The sequence below is a fragment of the Stegostoma tigrinum genome, chromosome 27 (genome assembly GCF_030684315.1).
Source record: "Stegostoma tigrinum isolate sSteTig4 chromosome 27, sSteTig4.hap1, whole genome shotgun sequence".
NCBI classification, from domain to species: domain Eukaryota; kingdom Metazoa; phylum Chordata; class Chondrichthyes; order Orectolobiformes; family Stegostomatidae; genus Stegostoma; species Stegostoma tigrinum.
Window position 1 is genome coordinate 31495712 of NC_081380.1, and position 26118 is coordinate 31521829.

Below are 26118 nucleotides of genomic sequence, written 5' to 3' on the forward strand. Positions count from 1 at the left end.
CTTAATTAGAATTCACCTGATGGAACAATCCATAACCCAAGCTCTAAGATTCTGCTCTATTGCTAAGTTAGTGCAGAATGTATCAATTTTCTGTGAAGAGATAGGCAGCAGAAGGGAAAGGTTTTTGGAAATCCAAAAGAATGGATTTTCCAGACATTGTCCTAGAATTAACTGCAAGGTATCTTGTTTTCCTTCCCTGATAAGTTTACCACTTGGTAGAAGGAGCAGCTCCAGTGGACGCAAGATGCATAAAGAGGTTGTGGAAGGGGTGTGAGGTCTTCAATCACAGGTGGCTTTTCAAAAGACTCCCTATGGTGGCCAGGGAGCAGGCACACATTTCTGGCCATGAGAATGCTGAACGCCATTCTGGGTATGAATAAACAACAAGCATTCTTTACTCCTGCCTGCAGCAGACGTTGGTCTCTTAACATACACAGAAAATGGGGTTGGTGCCTAGGGTGCCTGTTTGAAGTCGCCTGTTCAAGACTGGTTTGCCCTGTTAGAGCCAGCTCCATCGATGGTGGCACTGGAGAACTCTAAGCCAGCAGGTTGCCTGCTAATTAAAATAACTAAATGGGGAACTCGGTGGGGCATGACTGATCGATCTAAATGCAGCTAAATAATGTTAAATGAAAAGTCTCTTTCATCAGTCTGATCAGTTTGTAATTTTATAATTGAAGTAACTCACTGAAATAAACAAAGCCACTGACAGTGTTAGGTACATTTGGTTAAATTCAGCTAATGTTAAGTATAAAGGACAAGTAATTTGTTCTGACACAATGAGCAATGTTTTGGATTGTAAACTTATAGCAGTGCATCTCACTGTTGGTGCTACACTTCAGAATTTTCTAACTTTTGTGTGTGTGTATTTTTTCTCATAAATAAGCAGAAGCCTGCCCTGGATACAGTCCGATGCTCTTTGAGACTGCTAAATGCGAGTGCCTTCCGATTGCAATGTGAGTGCAGGAAAACAATTCCACCAGAGCCGGGTGCACCAGTTGACATCCAGTTGCTCACGCAGCAAGTCATCCAGTGTGCCTATGATATTGCTAAGGCAGCCAAGCAACTGGTTACCATAACAACCCGTGAGAAAAAACAATGATAAAACACTTTGTTCACATTCCGTTTTTGGAGTACATTTGGGAGATTAAAAACAAGCAATTTTCTTCGAAAGCAAACTGAAATCCCTGTACATATTCTGATTCAAGTAACGTGGATTTTTTTTTCTGCAATAGATTATTTCTGCTTTCAGGACAGATGAAAGTTAAAACTTCCAATTTTGTGGTAGAACTTGCCAGTAATAGTTAACCAGAATTGCTACCACTATAAATTGACGCGGCCAAGCGAAAAGTCGCATTGTGGTGTAGCCAATATTCTTCGATTTTTCTGACGTTTCAGCAAGATGTGAATATTTACTTGACCATCGGGTTATGTTACACTGGAATTTTTGACTCTTCTACAAATAAGTTGTTTTGCAAATGTACCAAGTCCTACATTATTGATGAACACTAAGTTGTAAAATTTCAGTGCCACAAGGGCATGCATCCAGTAATTGTTATATGAAAAAGAACTGCAAGTAAAGACTCTTGAAAATTGCTGATAATTCTTATATGTGACCACCTGAGTTTAATATGGATTATCAGTGGGTTATTCACTGATTCATTTTGCCATCACCAGAGGCTGAAGAACAATAGATGTTCTGAAAACCATTAGAAAAAATACAAGTAGTGGGGTGCCTTTTTTGTATAGAATACTGTGAACCTGTGACTGTAACCGGCAACCATCAGTACCATTGCATCTTTGTGCATTGTGTGCCTTATAACAGTTGAATCTTGTTAAACAGTTGTATCCCATGATAATGTAGTCTTCACGCTTTGCTTTATTAGTGCCCATTTTTCACATTGACCAGTCCAAGGATAATGAATTTGTGTAGTGTGTAATTTTATTGATAAGTTTACTGAAGTGGAGTAATTACTGTACAATGACTGAGAATGCTGTCTGACCATAACAGATGGTTCCATTGGACATTCTCCATTGTTTAAAAGTTTGAACACTGTTCTTTAATTTCCAGCATTTGTCAAAATTTTCTTGGGCTGTATTGTAGTGACTGATGGGTGCAGCAACAGTCCTTCAGCACATGGCATCATATTATCTTTAGGCACGGAATGTTTGGGGTGTTTTCAGTTTGCAGTATTCTTATTGTTTCAGCCTTCTGAAGGGCATCAGCCCTAACACAAGTAGGGAAGATGGGCCATTACTGTACAAGACTTGAGCCTGATTTTTATGACACTTGATCTGACTCTTGGAATAAGATTGATCCATTATTTCATTTTATTTCTGGAAATTAAATGGCCATCTACATTTCCAGGAAAAAAGTACTTTACAAAGAAAGAGCAGCACCTCCAGCATTTGTCTTGCACTAGCTTGGCATTTGATACTGTACAGTGAAAGGGGCACTAGATAGTAACGGCTAATTGCTGAATAATTTGGGGAATGCAGGCTTATGAATTGTTATTAATGAATAATTTTAAGCATCTTTATGTTAACTAGATTGCCATTTATTTTGTAAGCCATGGGGCTTGGTGGTAGCGGGAAAATTACCAGTGAGAAAATTATAAATCTAAAGTAGTTAAAGTTGCAATGTTTATTTTGTGAGCTGAACAAAAATCACTTTTGAAGACAAAATGCCAATGAAAATTGACGTATCCCAGTGTAGGGAAATGGAAGTCAGATTGTGATGCGACATTGCAACTTCTTTCAAATGCTGGAAAATTGATTGAAAGGGAATGATACTTGGGGAAGAACCTTGTAGATCAAAAGAAATTTGAAAAAATGAGATTCTCCTGTAGTATGAGGTATGCACAAATTGCACAGCTTTTTAGAATTTTTTTCAAGCCTTAACTGAAGTTCTGAGCATACAGTATTGGGGTGCTGTTTGTATATAAAATATAAGTAAATGTGCATAGTTTAATATTGTTAGCAAAAGACTGTTTGTTTATCATTCTAATCTTAGAAGTTAATGATGTAACTGGAGTAATCAAAACCACTACATTGATGGCACTGGGCAGATTTAGTCATTGAATTCAGCTTACCCTAAGTGTAAGAGACAAAGTCTTTTGTCAAAAGAACATGGACGGATTGTGAATCCTTTTAGTTGTTTTTCATTTGATAAAATGCTCATGAAAGTATTGACCGATATACTGACATTGTAAACTGTGTTGTTTGATTTTGGAACACTACACTGACTACAAAAATGTTGATTTAATGGAAAAAATATCAAATTTTGAAATAGGTTTTGCAGGACAAAATATGGGCAGGGACTGTACACAGTACAGTCAGAGGGAATTAAACCTTTTTTCCCCTGTACCATCTCAAATGTCTTGTTAACTTCACATACTGCATTAGTATTGAGACAGTGGCCGAAGGCATTTATAAAGGATGGCTTAGAATGACTGGATGGCATTAAATTACATAATAAATGGCAAGGTTCAAGTAAGTGTGACAGCTTTTTGTTACTTTATGTGAAAGCCACTGCCAGGAAATTTGCAGCTAGCAACAGAAAAGATCCAAATGCTGTAGCCTCGCGAATACTTTTCATTGCCCATTTGAGACTCTCTTAATTTGTAATGCTGCTATTCTGTGGACAACTGACATTTTGAATAGCATTAGCGTCACTCTCATCAGTTTCTTTGTAATTCTTTAAGGATGAAATGTTGTTTACAACAAAAGTCATGAAATGCTGAACTTTGAAATGAAAATTTCGTATAAATTTTAGGTTTTCTTCCAGAATGTTACGATTTAGAATGCCTTAACCCATTTTGTTGATTTTTCTTAAATAGTCTTGGGTATAAAATTACTATCAAATTGTAAAATAGGCAGTTAACACTAGTGGAAGAAATGAATGTCGTATACAGTTTGTAAGTAGCACACACTTTTTAGTGCATCCCTTATTGAATAAGTACACCTTCTCCAGTCTCAGATCTTGTCATCAAAAACCTCCACTATCACAATCTTGGGATTGGATTAATTAAAATGGATTTACTTGTTCCTTGTCCCATGTTGAATTGGTGCACTTAGCAAGCAGTAACCTGCCAGTGTTGCATGCATCACTACAGATTATAGGGGCAAAATTTTATCATCTAGACTAAGATAGTAACGAAGTACAGATGAGTCAGACTTGGACTGCACCTGCAGATGTAATAGCAATCTCTTTTTTTTAAACAAAATGTCCTCTGTAAGCTAGCAAAGTCAAAGTAGCTTGAAAGGTAGGCTAAATATATTTCTTCTCATTGGTGTCATTCATTAATTTCCTTTGGCCTGTCTAATATTGATGCACTGTGCCTGCAGGGATATGTGAAATTGGTCTCTTGTTCAGATGAATAACTGTGTGACCTTTAGATAAGATTAGAATCATGCAACAAAACTCCTTATCTCACTAAGGAAAGCAGTGATTTAATATACTCACTGATTTCGGCTTACGAGGATTTGCAGTAGCTCTGAATCCAGGCAAACACCAGGAAGGTACAAATTTCCACTAAAAAAAAGTTACATTTCATAAAAGAAGCAATCTAACACCAATAATGTGATTTGTAGGTTCAAGTAGTAACAAATAATATACATACCATACAGAGTTTCCACTTCACATTAGCTGAGCTGTTTCACTGTATTACTGCCTTGGAATTCTCTCCTATAATGCCACAACTGACATTTTTTATTGTTGGGGTGGGGTTGCAGGGCATGTGAGGTGGGATGTTGACTGGAAAGTTTGCAGAGAGAAAGACAGATTCAATTTTGTGTCTGTATTCTGGGAATGAAGAATGTATTAAGTAAGTTATACCCTAAAATACAAACTGAGTTTTTAAAAACTCAATCTGTAATCCTGGAAAATGTAACCCCTTTTCTCAATGCAGTAATAGGCAAATTGCTATAAAAGGTATTCAAACAAGGCCAGTGATTACAGCAGAATACATCTGAAGGGAATGTGTGCTGTTAATGTTGATCATTCATCTATGTTTTACAAGACTGTTTTATAAACAGTATTACATCTTAACAATGGTATGAAAAAGTATATACCAATGGATCAGGTTTCTATATAATCTCTTTAAAGTTACATCGAAGTAACATACAGGAACATCAATGCAGGTGGTTAATTCCTACTTGTAATTTTGCAGCACATGTTTCTGGGGCACTGGAACTCTACCAACAACAATATGAAAGTATAATTTTACATTTACCAAAACAAGGTTGTGTATATTTTGAAAGAAATCCAATACCTTAAAGTGAGTTTGGTTACAGGCTAATCTCTGGGTTCAGATATTTATACACTGTATTCCACACAGTTTTAGAATGCCTTCTGAAGTGACCCTTCTGGGGTCCAGCTTTGTAACCCATTCTCATTTTATATATTCCATGACTAATCCCCAGTGTGTGGTACAAATTTTTTTTTCTTAAATCCAAATGTCTGATATCTCAAACAATTGGTATTAAGCATGCACTTTTGGACAGTTGAGTGCTAAAAGTTATATTTAACAAGGACAGTCACTGACCTGCTTATTGTTTATGTTGTGCAATGAATGCTAATTGTAACTAATTCCATTTAGAAATGCACTCTATTGTAGCTGGTAGTAGAAATGTGGTGGTGGGCTTGTAAACTCATCTATTGTACATTTGTATTGAAATAAATATATTCAGTTGTGCATAATGCTTGTTGAGTGCTGATTTCTTAACTTGATAAGTTAAACAATGTTCAAACAAAAGTGCATTTAATTAAAATATGGAACATTATCTAATGTATGTTAATTACTCTGTGCATCTTAGATTAGGCTAAGTAATTACGTTGAGAAACAATATTGAAGGTTGGAGTAAAGAACCCAAAATTTTAGATCAGTGTTCTTTTGGAATTACGAAATGTCTGAATAAAACTTCTGGATTGTGCAGAGGTACTTGAGACTTTGATTGTACACTTGAACTATGATTCTAATAGTTTGAATGGGCACATAGATACTTAAATGTTTTCTAAAGTGGAATTATTTAATTATATCATGGTTAGTTGATTTGTAATTTTGTTAGATGTTGAGTTGAAATTTGAATGTTAACCAATGTATGTGAATTAGATCCTGCGATCAGTACATTTTCTTGTGACCGTCAGCCAGATTTTGCTGGAACAGAGCATCTGACTGCAAATGCTGTTCTGTAAATTTGGCCTTGCACACTTCAGTTCGAGACACTTTTTATTGGCTGTAAAGTTGCTGGCGCTGCAAGCTGAAAATCAAAGAAAATTTTCTTTCAAGAAATAATTTGATGTTTTAAAATTTCCAACACCTGAATGAATAAGACCCCACACATCTAATGGCTTTCACTGGCAGAGAAGGCAATTGTGTCATTAAATGGTTCCTTGACACTTGGAATGAAGAACATAACTTTCTAATGTAGACAACATTACAAAATTTAGTATTTTTCGGTTGTAACATTGACAGCAAAAATGTAATTTTTGAAAAGCTTGTGGAGAAGTGGCACAACTTCCACATCAGCATTTAGATATTTGCATTTTACTACACATTTGCTCTTCGCTTCAAGAAGTTATTATTTTGAAAAAGCAATGATGAATGTTATTGGTTTAAGTGTTATTTTGTCAGCATTATCTGGCTAAGTCAAACTGCTTACAATATCATAGAAGATAGGAAAACCTTGCAAAATATCATTTCACGACATCCCTCTGTAGTTCATTAGGTACTTGTTTTTAAAAAAAAGGTAAGCGCACCCACCAGTGTGTGTACAGGATCTCACAAGCAGCAATAAGAGCGTAAACAGAAACTGTCTGTCTGTACAGTTTAATAGGTCCTTGGTTCAGCACCTCATTTGAAAAACAATGACTCCAACAGTGTAACATTCTCTTGCAATTATAATTGTCACTAGGTTGTGCACTTAAGAACTGAAGTTACCCTTGAACCTGCAAGCGTCTGACTGGGTAAAATAGCTACTGCCAAGCAAAAACTGACACTAGTTTAATGGCAGAAACCTGGTGTTTTTTTTAAATATTTTGAAAAGTTTAATGCATTTTAGCTTTTGCATGATTTGGTCTCAATGCAGTTTCTTCTACTATTTGTTCTTGAAATGTGAGAATCACTGAAAAGGCCAGCATTCATTTCCCAACTCTAATCACCTTGAGAAGGAGTGGTGAATCTCCTCAAACTGCTGCAGTCCATACACCATTGAAGAGGGTGTTCCAGGGTTTTGACCAGAGTGAGAGACTTTGGGGGGGATTTTGCCAGTGATGCTGATCCAATATGCCTGCTGCCTTGGTCCTTCGAGATGGTAGAAATTTCAGCTTTGAAAGGCATAATAAAAGGAATTTTGTCATGTTCCTGCAGTGTAGCTTATAGATGGAGCACATGCTGCCACTGTGTGCTTGTGGTGGACAGGGTGCAAAGGAAACTGACTGCTTTTTAAAAAAAGCAATGTTGAACATATTCCATCACGCTCCTGGTTTGTGCTTTGTAGATGCTGGACTGGCTTTAGGGATCAGGTCATGAGTTACTGCATAATTCCCAATTGTTCACCTGCTTGTATAGCCATAGTATTAATATGGCCTAACCAGTTCAGTTACTGGTAAATTCTGGGGTGATGTTGATTGGGGATTCAGCAGTGATCTTGCAATTGAAAGTCATGGGGTGATGGTAAAATCCCTTCTTTTTTGAAAATGGTCATTGATCAAATCTTGTTCCATATGCAACAAGACCTTCTGAGGAGTCCTGAATGATACTGAACACATTGAATCAACAAACATGTCCATGATAGTCAGTAAGTCATCAATGAAGTGGCTGAAGATTGTAGGACACTACTGTGCAGAAATCCTGCAATGAGGTCCTGGAGTTGACTGGCTTCCAACAACCCAAACTATCTTTTGTGCTAGATGACTTCAATCAGTGAGAGTTCTCCCCTATTGCCATTGACCTTAATTTTATTAAGGCTCTTTGAGACAACTTTCAATCAAATGCTACCTTGATGTCAATGGCAGTCACCTTTGATACACTAATATAGCCCCTTAGTGTTGTGATATCTTATACCACTTTCTCTAGGATCCTACAGCTTATGCTCCAATAATGCAGAATGTGATTTTTTCCCCCACCCCCAAGACAAAGCCAATACTTGTGGTCAAAGACAAGCAGGGTCCAATACTTGCATGTCTATTGGTAGTGAGATGGTTTATAGGAATAGATTCACCTTACCACTTTATTCATTACCCAGTTTATACGTGTATAGGCTACTTTCTGGAATCATACAGATATTCCCAGTACGTTTTAATCATTTGTTTGTCACTACTATACTTTTCGGGGCTCTCCAATTCCCAATGGTCTCCCAATATAGTTAAAAGTTTTGCTTTGATAGATCGTTGGGAGTAGGGAGGAAAATAGAATGCCTTCCAGCTGGCATAAGCTAATTGGCACAGGGTCTGGATATCCTGAACCTTCCAATTCTGTAACTTCATAATAAAGTCACTTTTGTTAGATGTCTTTAAAATAATGATACAATGCTCAACCCAATTCTGAGCTGAGATTTTTAACTTTGCAGCACAGCTACCACTGTAACATATGACTGTGCAGCATTGCTGAAGATGGCCATTTAATTTAATTTAAGCTTCTGCTTTGTGGGCTATCGACATAAAAATTGATGGTTCTGGCTCAGAGGTCAATGTGCTTTGAGTTCACAGCTCTCTGTCTAAAAGTTTCTGCTTTGAAACTGTAGATATCTGCCTTCTGAACTTTTGTGTTTAAGATTGCATCCAATCTCGAGATATTAACTCTGTTTCTTTGTCCAAAGATGCAGCCAGACCTGCTGAGTTTCTCCACCTTGTTTTGTTTTGTTGTCTCTCTTCCATTAGCTGAGATCTCTTAGATACGTTTCTGTATGTATCTAACTTTTCAGTTTCCGCTGTTCTCTCAAAACCGACTTCTTCAAGCCATTACTCAGGTAGCATTTTGAAAATAGAGATTCTAAAACCTGAATGCTCACTTAACCTGAATACCATGAACAAATAAGAGAAGTGGGAAGCTAATCAGTGGATATATTTCAAAGATTTATGCACCAGAAGTCTAGAAATTTAGGATCAGATGTCAGAAAAGAGAACAATTTGATCAAGTAAACTCCTAAAATTTTAATTTCTGGAAAATCATATATCGTACAGAAAAATTACTGATGTTTTATTTGAAAATATTGCAATCTGATACTTCTAGATCAATCACTAAGAAAACTGGTTTGATGTGTCATATCATCCAAGAAGAAATCCCATGAACTTTACACACATTGCTCCCAAAGGTACCATGGTTTATGTAAGACTTCCCAATAACTGAAAATTTCTACACAGATCTGAATGATGAGCCACTTTCATATTCATTTATATTTACAGCAGTACTTGACTTCTACTTCTGCCAAACGTGTGTATAACTGCAGAATTTGTTTCGAACCTTTCATCATCCATAGATTTGTACCATTTATACCTGTCAGACAAGAGCGACAAGGGTATGGCTGAAAATGAATCATGTCTGATAAATCAATATTTTTGACTAATGCTACTCTACGTTAAACTGGCAAATCATTTAAACGTGCTTGGTGAAGCCCATGTCCAATTAGGTTTGTCTACCACACAATGCTACACTCATTTTGTTGGAACTATGAACAAGATTACACACCTATTAATATTGTTATTCTGCCCTGTAGTTAAACCCTATAAGATTACACTCTCTCTCCACTGGAGCTTTTAACTCTTCACATACAATCATACAAAAATAATTTTTCACTCTACAAACAGAGATTTGCAGCCAGAGATTCTTTAAGGGAGTGATGATTTTTTTTGTGTGCCCACCCCAAGTTGAAGAACTTGATATGAAAAACCTGTTTTCTGGAGATTTTCTGTCAGAAAAATCAGATCTTGTGTTTGTTTTTTAAAGCACGAGGTGATATGCTTTAGTAGGTGGTGAAAATAAGTACAACAAAAATCTGGCCAGCAAAATTTCTGATTACCATTTTCATTAGATGACTGTATTTGACCCAGTTGCTTCATCACACTCAATGATGCAACTGTCAGTTCTGAAGTGAGATCATGATCCTTTCTAAATTATTGGTTCATAACCTAATGATATTCCCTGGAAGTGACAGGTAATGGTTTATGGCAAAAATGATTCCATTTCTTCATTTCAAAAAAAAATCAGGAATTTAAGCATTGTGTTTGTTTTGTTTTGTAGCTTTGAATACTTCTCATTTAAGAATTTGAACAAGACTAGGTTGGTACAGCTGGCTCAGTTAATCTTTGAGTGCCAAGACTGGCATGCATGCACACAGAACGAAAACAAAAACTTAGTTTATGCTTTATCACAGCGAACATCTTGTTGTGACAACAATGTTTCCGTGTCTTCGCAAGTTATTTACAATAAATGTGTTCTTAAGGTTGTCAGGTATTGAAACAAGCAGGAATTGATTCTATATTAATCTATTTAGTCGGACACACCAGCTCTTAAAATTTGGTATTATCTAACCACAAAATCCAGATCATGCTGGTGTTTGAGGTTCTGTCTATACTGTTGCCCCATTTTCTTCTGTTCCTTTTTATCTCGTGTAAGTCTAGTTACATTTTAGCAGTTTTTAAAACCAAATAGTTTCTTTTTAAATGCTGAACATGATGACGCAATTTGGTAGTTCATTTTATAATGCATTAGGAAGCAAAATTTGGTAAGTTTAATCTTGTTCCAAGTGAATGACCCAAAGCCATCAATGAATTACAGAAGCAAATCAAGGGGAAACTTGCATATTGCAGATTCAGAAAGGATATGATTTGATGTTTGCTGTCAACTGCATTATCATTTGTCTATCAGGTATAGTTCAAATATACAGGCAGTGCCTGTGTAAATTTGTGCTTTATATTACTGTGAGATTACAAAAGTTATGAAACAGCACTGAGGACCATCTGTACAGTCATCCATAATTACATTTGACAATACATGATTTACATTTTAAACAAAGTAACTGGTACAAAGGTTTAATAAAATACAAAATTGCTTTGTCATCTTCAGCACTTTTCCCAGCATTTCTTCTTTGCACATTTGTAGATCTACCTCTTAACTGCAGTAAGCGTCTATGCTGCGGAGCATTGAAATCAGCCCAACTACTGGAACTGTAGTGCTAAATAATATCTTTGGTAGCATCAGTCACTGTTGTCACTTGAAAGAACATCATAAGGTGAAATAGATTTCTTTTTATACAGCGGCCTTTTTTTCCTCCTCTTGCTAAACCTAGTGAGTCTCCTCTTTATCACGTCTGTAAGAGACCAAATAATTGTTTAATATCATTGCATCTCATACATTGGCGTGTTTAAAGTTGTACTGTATCCTGGGTTGGGGTACTGACCAACTAGATTTGCAAAGGGCAAGTTACAATTGACTGATTGCATTGTATTTTTTTCCAGGAAATTCCTGATTGCTTTTTATGAAGTTTCAGTTTACCAGCAAATTTTACGTTTGCTGAAAACAGAAGAGGACATCTTGCAAAGTTAATGGATTGAAAGTATGTTGACTGATCTCTAGAAATCAAGTACTGGTCAGTAAATGGATATATTTCAGTTCACAATTGTAATTTGTGATGGACATCATGTATTGGTGTTTGGAGTTATACAAACACTTCATGAAAAATTAGGAAGAAAATTGCACAGATGTCATTCATTGTAGATATTTCTGTACTTTCCTTCTCTCTCTAGTTCTGGTTATATGACTATCCCCTATTTTGATAATTCTGCAATTTAATGCGATGTTTCAGCAGCAAGGCCTAAGCTCTGGAATTCCTTCCCTACACATCTCTTGACACTCCCTAAAACTTATGTCTGACCAAGTTAATGTCTCTTTCTTTTAACTCCTGTCAAATTTTGGAAGCACCAGGAGACAACCGATGTTAAAGGTATCAGAAGACCACAGACCATAAGAAACAGGAGCAGAATTAGGCCATTCGCTCCTTTTGAGTCTACACCACCACCATTTGATTCTGGCTGGTGTTTCTCAATCCCATTCTCCTGCCTTCTCCCCATAACCCCTGACTCCTTTGCTAATCAAGAAACTCTCCATCTCTGACTTAAATACATGCAATGACTTAGCCTCCAAAGTCTTCTATGAAATGATTAGCCACCTCTTGGCTGAAGAAATTCCATCTCATCTCAGTTCTTTACATCCTTTCTGAGGCTGTGCTATTTGGTCTTGGTCTCTCCTATCAGTGGAAATGTCTTCACATCCACCCTATCCAGACCTCTCAGTACTCTGGAATCTTATAATGAATACAAGTTGTTACTGTAATGCGCAACAGATTCAATTTCAGAATCTTTATTGCTCATTCTTCTGTAGGATTGAGATTATTTTTCAATAATTTGTTGTTTAACTATGTGAAATGTACAGGCAGGTGAGGTATTTTGTATATTCTGGTTAGCTGTAAGAAATTGAAAGTACTGGTGGCATAGCACATAGTCTTTTGTGGCAGTACGGTGTCACTGATGAGATTGACCACATGACCCAGGTTATTAGAGTTCTGGAAGAAACTCCCTTTTTACGATCTCCTATAAACTGTCGAGACCTTTCAAGATAGTTCTCCGTTCTGGGAAGCTTTTGCTTTGGAACTTAATTGGTTCAAGGAAGATGTAGTGAAAGTATGTAACAATGTGTATACATAACACTGGAAATAAATTCTGTACTGAGTGTTATATAACCACTTCTTAAGACAATCTAGGCTGCATGGATTCAATGTAGTAATAAGGTAATATTCTTCATGTTTTATAAAATGAGTTTTTAGTTCCAAACAGAATATATTGACAGGTTTTAGAATTCTCCAAAATATTTACATTATTCTGATATTTAGGATGATGACACAATAGATCCTGAGGTACTTAAGTGGTGTCTGCTTATTAATAGTGAGTCATTATAAGTTTAGCAAGTAGCCTGAAAAATGCTGTAGGGGAAATGATTGTTCCCTTAAATAAGTGACACCTCAGGGAACTAATCTGGGGATAGCTGTGTGACTGATATCAGTTCCTCATGACCATTCTTAAGAAAGCAATTGTAAATTGTATGCACGCTGCCTAGGTTATCAGAGAGTGATCTTGTTTGTTACTACATTGGTAAGAAAATCAAGAGATCAGGTTGCCCCGATCATGGCAGAGGAAATAGTAAGGGTTAATAAGGCACAACATTTAGTGATTAGATGCACAGGGAATGTGAAGACAGAAGAAAATTAACTTCAACTCCATCCCAAAGTGGACCGGCTGAACCACTGAAACAAAAACAGAAACTCAGCAGGTCTGGCAGCAATAATGGGGAGCAAACAGACTTAACGTTTTGAGTCTGTGATTCTTCATGAAGAGGTGCTGCCAGACCTGCTGAGTTTTGCCAGCAATTTTCTGTGTTTTTTTTTTCAAATCTATAGCACCCACAGTTTGTTTTATTCAACAGAACAACTTGCTTATTAATTATCATTCTTTTGTGCTTATCAATAATGAATTGTCAAACTTGTGAAAATATACTTGTAGATGGAGTAGTCTTGTAGTTTATCAGGATTGAAGGACCTTTTAGATCACAGAGTCACAGAGGTGTGTTAGGGCAAAAGAATGCCAATTTAGAAAAGGGTACTAAGTGGAATATCTCTAAATTTACAGATGTCATGGAGCTGGCTGGGATGGTAAACTGAGAGGAGGATGCAGAGATGCTTTGGTGTGATTTAGACTAGTTGAATGAGTAGGCAAATGTGTGGCACATGGATATCCATGAAGATATCCACTTTAGTAGGAAAAACAGCAAGGCAAATTACCTGAAGGGTAGGCGGAGAAGTGGGGCTGGGTGTTCTTGTATGCCAGTCACTGAAAGTAAGCATGCAGGTGGTAAAGACAACAAACGGTATATTTACCTTCATAGGGAGAGGGATTTGAGTAATGAACATGGATGGCTTGCAGTGTTTATACAGGGCCTTGGTGAAACCACCCCTCTCGTATTGTGTGCAGTTTTGGTCTCCTTATCTTTGGAGAGTGGTGACCCTGTGAAACTCTCGACGACAAAAAGCAGCTGAAGCCAATCATTGTGTGTTTTCAAGAAGGAGTTAAATATAGTTCTTAGGGCTATGAGGAAAATACAGGAACCGAATAATGAGTTGGATGATCTTACTGAATGGCCTGCTCCTGTTTGTTTCTGAATCTGCACCAGCTCTTCATTCACTACTGCCAATTTCCTACCTTTTCACCATATCCTTGTACATTGCCATCCAAATAATCATCCAGTACCCTCCTGAATGCCTCAGCTGAATCTGCCTCCATCACATTTGCACTTTTTGCAAATCATCTTAAATCTGTGCCTTCTGGTTCTTGATCCTTTTATGAATGGGCATATTTTTTCCCTAATTATGCTATCATATTTTTCTCTCTCAGGAGAACAGTCCCAACTACTTCAATCTATGAGACTTGAATCAACTGCAATTAGGAACATCTCTAGACCTTGCATGTCTAACGTGCATCTAAAATGCATTTTAAGTTAGAGCTGACTCTGCTTTGTTGGACAATAGTGCCTGCCTTTTCTATCACTGGTTCTGAATCACTTCTGAATTAGCATTTATAACCATGTACCTACTTTCCAACCTCTGACCAATATCTTTCTGGGATTTAATTTCTTCCCTGTGTATATAATCTGAATGGTATACAATAGGTGCTTTGCAAGTCTCATTTGATCACTTTTGACCTTTTTTATCCTGAAATAGTCTCATTCTTACATCAGCGTGCCACTCTCTAATTTATATCCTTAATTTACTCTTTTAAATTAAAGGGGAATTTTACAGTTATGAAGGACTCCCATAGATGAGTAATACAGCATTTTTTAATGTTATTTCTGTCAGTTACCCCTACTGGACCACTAGATCAGGTTGTTTTCGTTCTTGCTCTTTAATCTTTTTCCAATATGTACTGCTCTGATTTGTAGTAAACAGTTCCTACAGCTACTGTCTTGATGATGAACATGTCTGAACCACTTGCGAAAATAGTCTTTCTCTTGTGAGTTTCCTTTTTAACATTTCCCTTATGACCTAGTTTCTTCCTGTGTTAGGGACACCATGTCTTCTCACAACTGTAATTTGATGAACTACTTCTAATCTTTTCCTGTCACAGGCATAAGATAACAACACTCTGCTGTCCAGATCTTGCCTCATTTCACAGGAAACCCCATTCCCTATGGTTCTTATTGACTCCCAGTCATTGCAATGTCATGAGTATCCCTCTACAGCTTTATCCCCTCTAACCCACAGCCCTTAAGATATCTGCAGTCTTTTAATTCTGGCCTTCTATGCATTCTTAATTATAACTGATGCCTTTCCTTCAGTTGCCTAAGCCATAAACTCTAGATTGAATAGGGTCCCAAAGTTGCAAACTATCTGATTTACATTACTACAGTTCTTTATAGTGTGCACTGAGTTCTGGTCACCATACTTAAAGACAATCCTGCTATTCCTAAAGAGACAGATTAATTCCTGGAACCATTCTGATTAGGGAATTTGACTATACGAGTAGGTGGAAGAAACTGGGATGTTCTCCTTGGAGCACAGGAGTTTAAGAGCTACAAGGTTATAACAGGTTCCAATAAACAGGCAGGGAGAATTTGTTCCGTTAGCTGAGTTATTATTGCTTTAAGGATTTGTGCCAGACATAGAGGGGAAAATGTGAGCAAAGAATCTTTTCTGTGCAGTGAGTACTGACACCCACAAAGGTGATGTAAGTGGGGACTATCATGGTATTGAAAGAAAATTAGATAAGTTGTTATGGAAGCAAATTTGCACAGCTATGGGTCTAGGGTGGGAAAACAAGAATGACCACATTGTTCTTGGAGGACTTGGTGGACAAATGGTCTGCTGTCCAGGTAATCACTGAAAGTCCATTAAGGCTGTTTTGATAATAGACTGATAGTTTCTTTGAGCAAAGAATGTTGCAAGGACGATTTTTAAAACTACACAACATTTCAGTAAGGATAAAATTTCCTTAATGGTATCAAACACTTAGAAAGGACACAGGTGCAGGCACATGGCTTCTTGATTTCCCCATCTAAGCAGGTAACACTTTAAATAGCAATGTTTTACCTGCTACTTGATGAGAAGATTGAAGTCCAGCAAGTTATTTCAGACTAAATTTAGTCATACTTCAAGTTCCCAACATTGCCACTAAGTTGAGCAACGCCACCACTGGGAAGAGCTGCATAATTTTCGTATGTCAAGATATTGCTTTCTAAATTTATTTTTCCCCTTGTACTAATGTTTCACATTCTAAATCCTAACTCTAATTTATGGGTCAGTCAGTCTAACCTCAGTGGTGAAGAAGTTCTTCGAAAGAATTCTGAAAGACGTGATTAATGAAGGATAATCACCAAAGACTTAAGGGAAGACGGAGTTTGACAAATCTGATAGATCTTTTGAGGACAGAACCAGAGACGTTCATGAGTGTAAATACAAGGCTTTTGCAGATGGGTGTCCAAACACTCTTAACATTTAAGCAGCATCTTACATTACCAAGGACTATTGGACAAGACCTGGAAGAAATTAGTGCGGTAAGGCCTTTTGTTGACTGGTCAGGGTACAATGAACTGAACTACTGCCTCTAAACCAGAAAATGTCTAAGTAAAATTTTTTGCATTGATAGCATTTTTAAAAATATGAGATTTACCTGCTACGGTTTCCTGTCCATCAATGGCTGGAACTGGTGTCCAGTATAAACTGTCACTCTTTATAAATTTTCTGTACAGCCTGGTGTATAACACCGCCAGTGTAAGGAACACAAAGAGGAATGCAAGGGCAGCTGCAGCCCAGGCTGCCTCCTCTGTTCGTGGTGTGGGGAGGTACAATGTCCTATCTTCTTCATGGTGTTGAATTTTCTCAAGAATCCCTGCCTTTAAAGTATTTGAATCTGCACGACCAGGCGTAGGCTGTATGTTCTGAGAAGCTGTATCTTCACATTTGCAGTTCACCTTCACAGAATCTGCTGCTGCAGTTTCATTGTGATCATCCTGAGCATTTGGGATCACTGTCTTATTACTCTTTGGGATATTTGATTCTTCCACCTCCACTCTTTGGACTGTTCTGTTACTGTCCACTTCTCCACTGTCTATTTCATTATTGGAAGAGATTGCTGAAGTCTGCAGTGGCTGTAGAGATTTTGCATTTTCACCACTCACTTTGCTTCGATTCTGAGGTATTTGACCTGTGTCCTCATTGACAGCTCTACTGTCAGGAACATGATTACTCTTAGTGATAATTTTAACTACCTGCTGCTCCTTCATGGCAGGGATTTCATGATTAGCTCTGTCAGTAATACTTGCACCACTTTTGATGTGTTCTTGTGCAGAACTCTCGGTCCTCTGAGCTTTCACTTGTGAATCTAGTGAAGAATCTGATGTGTTGTGCATTTGGTTCTGCTGATGAGAATTTAGTTGTTCAGCAATGAACTCAGTTGAATTCGCCAGCTTGGCCACACTGCTGTGCGGAAAAGTCTGAGGGTCAGCTTTACTCCCAGGTGTCTCTAAGTCAGATGTTGTGAATGGCATGTTATTTCTCATGTTCTGTTTGCCTCCAACTTCATTGTTTCGCTTTGTTGTCTCCTGGTTCCCAGTGATTCCTGCTGGTCCACTGGGCTCTCCCATTAGATTTGCTGATTGATTCACAATGGACACATTCCTTGTCAATTCCTTGTGCTTTTTCCAAGAAATTTCTGCTGCGGAAGAAGTTCTATCATCGAGCCGGCTGGGTTGAGTGGGTTCTCGGAGCTGAGAGGAATTTCTTCTCCGCCTGAAGATCACATGCAGTCCTTTGCTGAGCATGTTTACGCCAACTTTATTATTCCCTTTTCTTACTGCTGACTGAAGCTTACTTTTCTTAAAATAGTGTTGCAGTTCCTGCCAAAGAAAATGTTAACAGTTTTATACATTTTAAATGCTAAATTCCCAGCAGACCCTTTGTTTCCACTTTCTCCTGCCCCACAGAACTCATCTCTTTCTACCTCAACATCATGACTCACATCAGTTTCACAATTTCCAGTTTGTGGGCTCCAGCTGCCGCCGCCTCCTTACCACAGACATACAATTCCTTTACGTGTCCATACCCCATTCTCTATTTCTCCGTCCCCAACCACCAGCACCCATCTTCACTTGGCCAAGCTCGTCCTCACCCTCAACAACTTTTTTTAAAATTCCTCTCACTTTCTTCAGGTCAGAGGGGTGCCCATGGGTACTGCCTCTTTGTGGGGTATGTGGAACATTCCTTTCTTGTCTGGAATTGGAAAATTTTAATCGCTTTTGCTTCCAATTTCCACTCTCACCTTCACGGGTCCATCACTGACTCCTCCCTTCCCTTCCTCAACATCTGTTTCCATTTCTAGGGATAGGCTGGTCACTAACATCCATTACAAACAATTGATTCCCACTGTTACCTTAACTACACATCCTCACATCCTGCTTCCTGTAGAGACGCTCTTCCATTCTTCCCATTCCTCCCATCTCCGTTGCATCTGTTCTGATGAGACCAACTTTGACGAGGGGCCTCTGAAATGTCCACTTGCATCCTCAACTGAGGATTCACTAGCACTGTAGTTGACAGGATCCTCAGGTGGATCTAACCCTTGCCTCCCTCTCTCAACAGCTATCGGTTCCCTCTTGTCCTCACCTACCATCCCACCAACATCCACATCCTGGGGGCTGCCACCAGTAGACACAGATTCCCATTCCCTCTGGGACACCCTGGTTCACTCCCTGTACCTTCTCTCGCAACCGCAGGTGTAGCATCTGTCCATTTACTCCCTCCTTCCTCAGTGTCCACAGGCCCAACACACCTTCCAGGTGAAGTAGCGGTTTACCTATTCACATAATCTAGTCTACTGCATTCGCTGCTTACAATATGGTGTCCTTTTATATTGGAGCAACAAAGCTTAGACTCTATGAACAGAACACCTCTGTTCTCTTTGCAAGGAAGACCCTTCCAGTTCCTTGGTTGAAGTCTCAGGCTTGCTGGAGTGCTCCAGCAAAGATCAACTCATTTTCCACTCGGGAATTCTACAGCCTTCTGGATTCAATATTGAGTTCAACAATTTTAGGATTTGAGACACCTTCAATTATGTCCTTACTCCAACCCCATTATCCACTAATTAGTAGCAATTCATTCTCCTAGCCTGAGCGCTGTCCCCTCTTTTGTCTGTGTAACTGTTCTTCTCTGTCTCCCTAAGTATGATTTATTCCTTATCCCCTCCTCCCACCTGCATAAAATCTAGCTACCATCAGTTCGGAGGAAGAAATTTCTCTACACAGATACGCCAAACTTACCAAGCCTTTCCAGCAATTTCTGTTCTTGTTTACTTTTTATATCAGCCCTTTGACAACCTGACTGACTGACTACTCTTATGAGATCAATGTAAAAGCTAATGTTTATAGAGGGGAGTGTAACAATAACAAGCACTGCCATCATCTATCTTCACCTGACCTGGATTTATTCAAGTAACATCACAATATTATACATGCCCCTCTTTGTAAATGTGAAAGGATGCTTGAGGCTAATTCTTAGCAATTCGTCTGTGACCTTGCCTAATGCAGCACATAGCTGGGACCTAAGTCTGATGTGAAGCTGTACAGAACCATGTCAAAATGCCTACGGTGGGGCTCCTCAGGACTTACAAGTTGTTCATAATTTATTTACTATAATTCCTGATTGCTATAAAATTATCCTTTCTCATTGAAATAAATCACACACAAGAACAATTAAACTGAAATAAGGCACGTGTATTGACCAACATGTTATTTTGAATCCCAACTTGGAATGAGTCCAAAATCTGTCTTTTATGTAGGCCAGCTGTGTCCTAACAACTGCAAATAATTAATTCTTGCTTTCTTAGCTGAATCAGCAACTCCTTGCTGTGTTAGCTTTTATATTAAATAAAAAGGGTTCATTGCTTACGTAGCACATCTGAAGCAAGCAAATTGACTCCATCTATGACCTTCAGCTGGGATCTAAATTTTGCTCCTTCAGAGGGTCATCTTACCTTTACTTGGTTTTCAGGACAGGGCACACGAACATTACTGGCTGACATCAGCTTTGCTCGCCTGATCAGCAGATAGTTGTAAGCACCATCATCCTCCATTTCCGAGCTACGCGCCAGGTTTACGTTCTCCCTCAGCCAAGAAACAGCTTCTGCCAAGTTAATCGTTGACATTTCCAAACTTTTACCCCATGTAACTAAGGCCAGAGGCTGTTAAAGTAGAACAGTATAACTAAATTAACGCAATTTGGTTTAAGATTAAAGGAGCACTTCTTCATGGAAAACATTAATGCAATTGTTTCCTCTATGGTTTTGCTAAACACCAAACACTTTGGAAGGGATTCTGACTGGATTTACACCAGAAGTTTAAAAGCAGGGGACACTTGACTGCCTCAGGTTCCATTTTCCCCTACAGCATCCGGGGCAAAAACTAAAGGTGGGAAAAAGCAGGTCCATTTGAAATCAATTTTGAGTTTAAACAGAGCCTATTCTTACTGTTCCAAGGGGCTTAATCCGGAGTGTGGGAATTACAGAATAGATGAAAACCCCTGTGAGATGATGCCTTCTGAGTCCAAACTTCTGGCTAGAGACCCCATAGATTAGGCAGTCTGGACTGAACAATCAGGCAAGAATCAACAGTTCAAAACCTATACTGCTTTGCTCTAAATTGTTTTCAAGTCATTTTTATTCCCCAGGTTTCCTAATGGATGCAAACAACAGCCAGGGCTATCCCTTACATTCTGATCAGCTGACAATATAGAATGTGTAGATTCTGTGTAAATGCCAATTGTCCAATACATGAATCCATAATTTGAGTTTCAATGGAGATTATCTTAATTTATTAAGGAATCGTTGGTTGAATATCTATATATAGCCTCTACCTTGAAGTATTAGCAGGGTGAGGTGCTTACCCATTGCTGACTTAGATTGAGATGTGGAGTGACGACATGCTGGTACTTGCATGCTCTCGCCAGTAGGGTGAGCTCCTCCTTCAATCTGGGGTGCACACACGGATGATAAAGGAACACTACCCCACCTCGCTAGACAAGAAAACAGAACAATTAAAAGTACAAAGCGACTCAGTACCATTTCATCAAAAACACAAGGTTATGGATGAGAAGGTCTGAGAGTTTGTTCAGCATTGAGATGATCGTGTGGAATGGATTTACTGCTGGAAAGATGGAAACTAGAGTTTGGCCTGAGAGAAACAGAGGCAGATTTCTGACACGTACTGTCCAGACAGGGGAAGCTAATCTATTACCATTTGTCCAGAGTAATGCCAATTAAACACAAAAATAATTAGGCATCCATGTGTTAATGAGAGTGCTTGAAATCAACACTAATAGATAATGCTACTTCAAAGTGTTTAGACACGTTATACAGGTGGTTTTGTGAGAGAAACAGAAAGGAAGTCGATTATTTAAATAGTGCCATTTGGAATTGTGGATGTATAAAGGGATTGGGATGTTCTTGTACATCAGCCAGGTGCAGCAAGCAATTAGGAAGGCAAATGGTATACCAGCTTTCATTGCAAGAGAATGTGAGGTTGAAAGGAGGAACCTCGGACCTTGGTGCAGCCACACCTGATCTTGCTGCCAGAAACATGGCGCAGCAAAGGTTCACTAGACTGATAGTAGGGATAACAGGACTGTCCTGCGAGGAGTGTTTGGTTCGATTAGGCCTGTATTCACTACAGTTTAGAAGGATTGGGGAGGGATCTAACTGAAATGTATAAAGTTTAACAGGGCTGGATAGATTAATGCAAAGAGGATGCTTTCCCAGTTTGAGGAGTCTATAACCAGGGAACGCCATTCAGAATAGGCAACCAGGAAGCATCTGTCCTGAAGAAGGATAATACCCGAAATGTTGACTGCTGCTTTCCTCCAGATGCTACCTGGCCTGCTGTGTTCTTCCAGCCTCCTGTTTGTCTCCTTGGATTCCAGCATCTGCGGTTTCTTTGTTTCAATATCATTTAGGACTGAGCTGAAAAAATCCTTAACTTAAATGTTAATGAGCCTGTGGGATTCTCTACTGCAGAAGACCATGGAGGCCAAGCATGACAAAAGTCGCACACAAAGTATGTGACTGATGCTGGCACTGTGCAGTGTCCTACATCCTGATACAACCATCACAATGAGGATCAAGAGAATACATTTTCTGTTGACTGCATGAGGCTCTCCTTTGACTATACATATCATGCCACAATATGAGCTGATGCTCGTGTTATTTAGTCATTGGTTTGAAGTTTAATATGTCTTTAACTACTCAGTATTTGTTCAAGTAGATGTCAACCTTCCTTCCTTTATGTAAGTTTCCCACAGCATCTCACCTAATGGACAGGAAAGTACCAAGTATGATCTTTTTAATATGGATTTCCTTATCACAGGGATTAATGGGGGCTCATGAGCAAAGTTGTCTAGCTTCTTTGACTTACTGTTAAGGAATGCTTCAATCCAATTAGTGAATGTTGAAGTAGAATCAGTCTGAAACACTTGGAATGTGTAAATCTATAAATAAATATTCCAAGTAGACACCGCTGAACCTGGGTAGTTGTGGCTGTAGCTGTAGTTTGTCTGTTCATGGGACCAATTAAACAGTGACTACATGTTTACATTAGAAGATGTGTTATAGCAAAAAACAGCTGACTGAGAAAAGAAACAAAAAGAAGCTGTCACCTGTTGGCTACTATACAACGTAATGCCTATAAGGATAGATGGCACCGATGACTGACATGTAATCCGAGGGATGTTTTACTGATATATGCTGTTTTCTGAGTTTGCACGCTTACAACGTGAAAGTGTCGGAGGGACTGTCATTAGGTAATTTATTAATTCTGGATTTGAATTGCAAAACTTCTTGGCACTCACACTGCAACTGTAGCATGAAAGCATCCTTCATCTTGCTCAGATGCTTGACCGATGTGGTCACTCGACTCTCAATCCAATTCTTTAGAAGGAGATTTTGAGACTGCATCTTTTTAACCCTTTCATTGCAAGCTATTTATTAAACTGAACAGGGTTCACAAAATATTGACCAGGATGTTGCTGGGAATGGAGGGTTTGAAATTATAAGGAGACGCTGGGTAGGCTGGGACATTTTTCACGGGAGTGTAGGAGGTTGAGGGGACACGTTATACAGGTTTATAAAATCATCAGGAGTACAGATAAGATGAATAACAAAGGTCTCTTCCCAAAGGTGGGGGAGTTCAAAACTACGGGGCATATTTTTAAGAGACAATAGGAACAACATTTAAAAAGGACATGAAGGGCAACGTACGCAGAATGGGTAGTGTGTGCAGTGAACTGCCCGAGGAAGTGGTGGATGTAGGTACGTTTACAACACTTAAAAACATTTGGAGGGATATGGGCCAAATGCAGGCAGGTGATATGGAGTTTAGTTTTGGAACATGTTCAGCATGGAATAGTTGGCCTACAGGGCCTGTTTCCAAACTGTTTGACTCTAAGTCACTGAATAGATTCAATATTTTACACTTTAAAGGCTTTGAGAGTTATGGGACAATGCAGAAAATATGACACTGACAGAGGATCAACCAGGATAATAGCAAGTCGTGCAGCAGGATGGACGGGCTGAATGGCCTACTCCTGCTCCTCATTTCCATGCAAATTAGTGCATGATCAAATGATCACTTTCTAATGAATGAAGTAATGATTAAATGCTTTAATAACTCTGGAAATCAGTGTAACATTTTAACGTGAATATTCTCTACTCTTGAAATCAGTTCTTAAGTTTTTTGTGATCCCAGAATGCAGTTTACACATGCCCATAAATAAAAAAAAAATGACCAGCTAACATTGTGGCACTATTACGGGGCCTTGCTGAGACTTCATTATCAATGCAGAACTAGTGAGTTATCTCTCACTTCACTCATACAGATACTCATCATCACCTCACCTCTTTCTTTATTAGTCTGCTGCCTTACACTCTAGTAATCCACAATTTTCCAATACTCACTTTCTAGACCATGTTATAACTGCTCATGCAAGAGTAGTACCTTTCATCCCCACCCCTTCGGAAACAAACACACGGCTGAAGTTTCATTTGAAACAAAGCACGCCGAAAAATATCAAATGAATAATTCAATACCTGCAGATTGTGAACCCAGCGCTGGGGAGGGACATACAAGTATTCTCCGTATGCTGCCCAGATAGGTCGATACATGCCACTATCCAATTCAAAAAGAAAAATAAATAAAAGTCAGGTATTGGTAACATGATTTGTGTGGAGCTGCCTCCCTGGTGCACCCATCAGATAGTCTATTAATTCAGTGCAATTGATTGATATCATTCATTCAGAGAATCAGAACTCCAAAGTATTTCTGCATTTAAAAAATATTCCTACTTCAGCTACTCTACCTTGTCTGCAGAAGGTGTAAATCTGGAAGAATTCACGAACATGCAGCATTTCGAAGTTAATTTACTAACTGTTAACAAAAGGTCTTGCATGAAATGTGAATAACATTAACTGATGTGCCAACCATAAATTAAAAACAGCAGAAGCTGGACAGTTCTGACTCAAGGTCACTGATCTGATTTTGTTTTTGTTTCTTGCTCCACTAGTGCCAAACCTACTTAAATTTTGCAGTGTTTTATGTCAGATTTCCAACTTGCATAAAATTTTGTTTTCACATTTCAGCAATCAGAATTTTAATGCATTTTAAACTAATACTTGAAAAAGTTTGTGTTGCTCTGCTAAAACACTTTTGACGAGTTGCCTTGTCGGTCCTAAATTTAAATAAAAATCATGATTATGTAAAACAATATGCTGATCTGACGCCTTTTTAGAACATTATTTGGGGCTTCTGCTTTTTGGGAAGCAAGATTTATGTGGAGCTGGCAGAAAAGTGACTAATGCACAGATCAGCTAAGATGTTAATCAATGGCACAGCTGTTTTGAGGGACTGTGGAATTATTCCTGGTCCCATTGCTTATGATTGATTCAAATCCTGGCTAATATGCAGATGATTGGCATTGCGATGATCCGTGTGCCACAATCTTTAGTTTACAAAAGGCAAAGCAAGTTATTCAGAAACTACTGAATAATTATTTCAATTCTATTCTCTAGTTTTGCAGTCTGACAATCAGTGTGATTAGAGGCTTACCTCGCCTGGTGCTATCAGCTGCTGGATGCCCTTAACTTGGCAATGGATTCAAATTAACAATGGGAAAGGAGAAGCTTTGTTAAAGAGATTGCTAGGCAGTTTTCATCTAAGGCTGTGGGAAACACCATTGCTTCGCTGCTAATCCCAAAATCCGTTCCAATAAGTCACTTGGTCTCAACTAAAAATGAATGTTGGGCCTGAGCAAAGTGAGGTTTAGTTGTGTGCTACTACAAATGCTCAAGGGTTTTGCTAAATTATTTATGCAAGAGCTAAAAAATTATTGTCTTCATACTTCAAACCCACCTTAATCCCAATCCATTTTCTCCATTCAAGGCTGATTATGACATAAACAAGACTGGTTCTTAATGAGAATTCAGTAATAGAAGGGAAGTTCAGTGAGGAAATTACCAACAAAATGAAGATCTTGAGACAGATAAATTTTGAAGGTCACATCGGGGTAGAACAGGTCACTGCTCAGCCTCATTGGGAATCTCTGTGCCTTTACATCACTTTCATGAAGCCTACTGTCACTTTTCCCATGGCAGCTCAAAAAGCAGGGGGAAATGGGAAGGGAAAACATCCATTGAAAGCTATGGTCCCAGAGTACGGCTTTCAATGGCATATGGTGGTAGAAAAGAACAGTGAAGATTGAGGAAGAGGGAGAAGGTGGCAGTGTGACGAATTACAGCAGACATTTAGCCTAAGTGTGATGTAATCAAAATTTTAAGCCTGAATTTTGAAGACAGCATCAGTCCACTGACTTTTCAGAGCTTCAGCATAGCAACTGAGAATCCAAAACACCATGGCAGTCTGTTCAGGAGATCGGTAATGTGTACAAACAGGCCAGGCCCAGAGTGGCTCTCAATCAGTCCTCAAAGTGGCCAAATTAGGAACTATAATTATAATATTTAGCTCTTGAGTTGTCAACCTG

At 38.6% G+C, this 26118-nt stretch overlaps 2 protein-coding genes across 15 annotated transcripts in view; one reads left to right on the plus strand and one right to left on the minus strand.

Annotated features, from left to right (window-relative positions):
* The window catches only part of git1 (G protein-coupled receptor kinase interacting ArfGAP 1), a 167804-nt gene extending 162103 nt beyond the window's left edge, over positions 1–5701 (plus strand). For 4 of the 10 annotated variants that reach the window (XM_048557551.2, XM_048557552.2, XM_048557554.2 and 1 more), the window contains one exon: positions 887–5701. In XM_048557551.2, the coding sequence (XP_048413508.1) occupies positions 887–1102 (216 nt within the window). In that variant the 3' untranslated portion in view covers positions 1103–5701. The remainder of the gene's footprint in view (positions 1–886) is intronic. The other 6 variants (XM_048557553.2, XM_048557562.2, XM_048557560.2 and 3 more) reach the window with 3 other exon arrangements.
* Positions 5702–9139: 3438 nt separating this feature from the next.
* tp53i13 (tumor protein p53 inducible protein 13) overlaps positions 9140–26118 on the minus strand; it is a 38917-nt gene continuing 21938 nt past the window's right edge. For all 5 annotated transcript variants that reach the window (XM_059655246.1, XM_048557098.2, XM_059655248.1 and 2 more), the window contains 5 exons: positions 24173–24251; positions 20980–21108; positions 20072–20278; positions 16715–17939; positions 9140–11310 (listed from right to left, as the gene is read on the minus strand). In XM_059655246.1, the coding sequence (XP_059511229.1) occupies positions 11198–11310; positions 16715–17939; positions 20072–20278; positions 20980–21108; positions 24173–24251 (1753 nt within the window). In that variant the 3' untranslated portion in view covers positions 9140–11197. The remainder of the gene's footprint in view (positions 11311–16714; positions 17940–20071; positions 20279–20979; positions 21109–24172; positions 24252–26118) is intronic.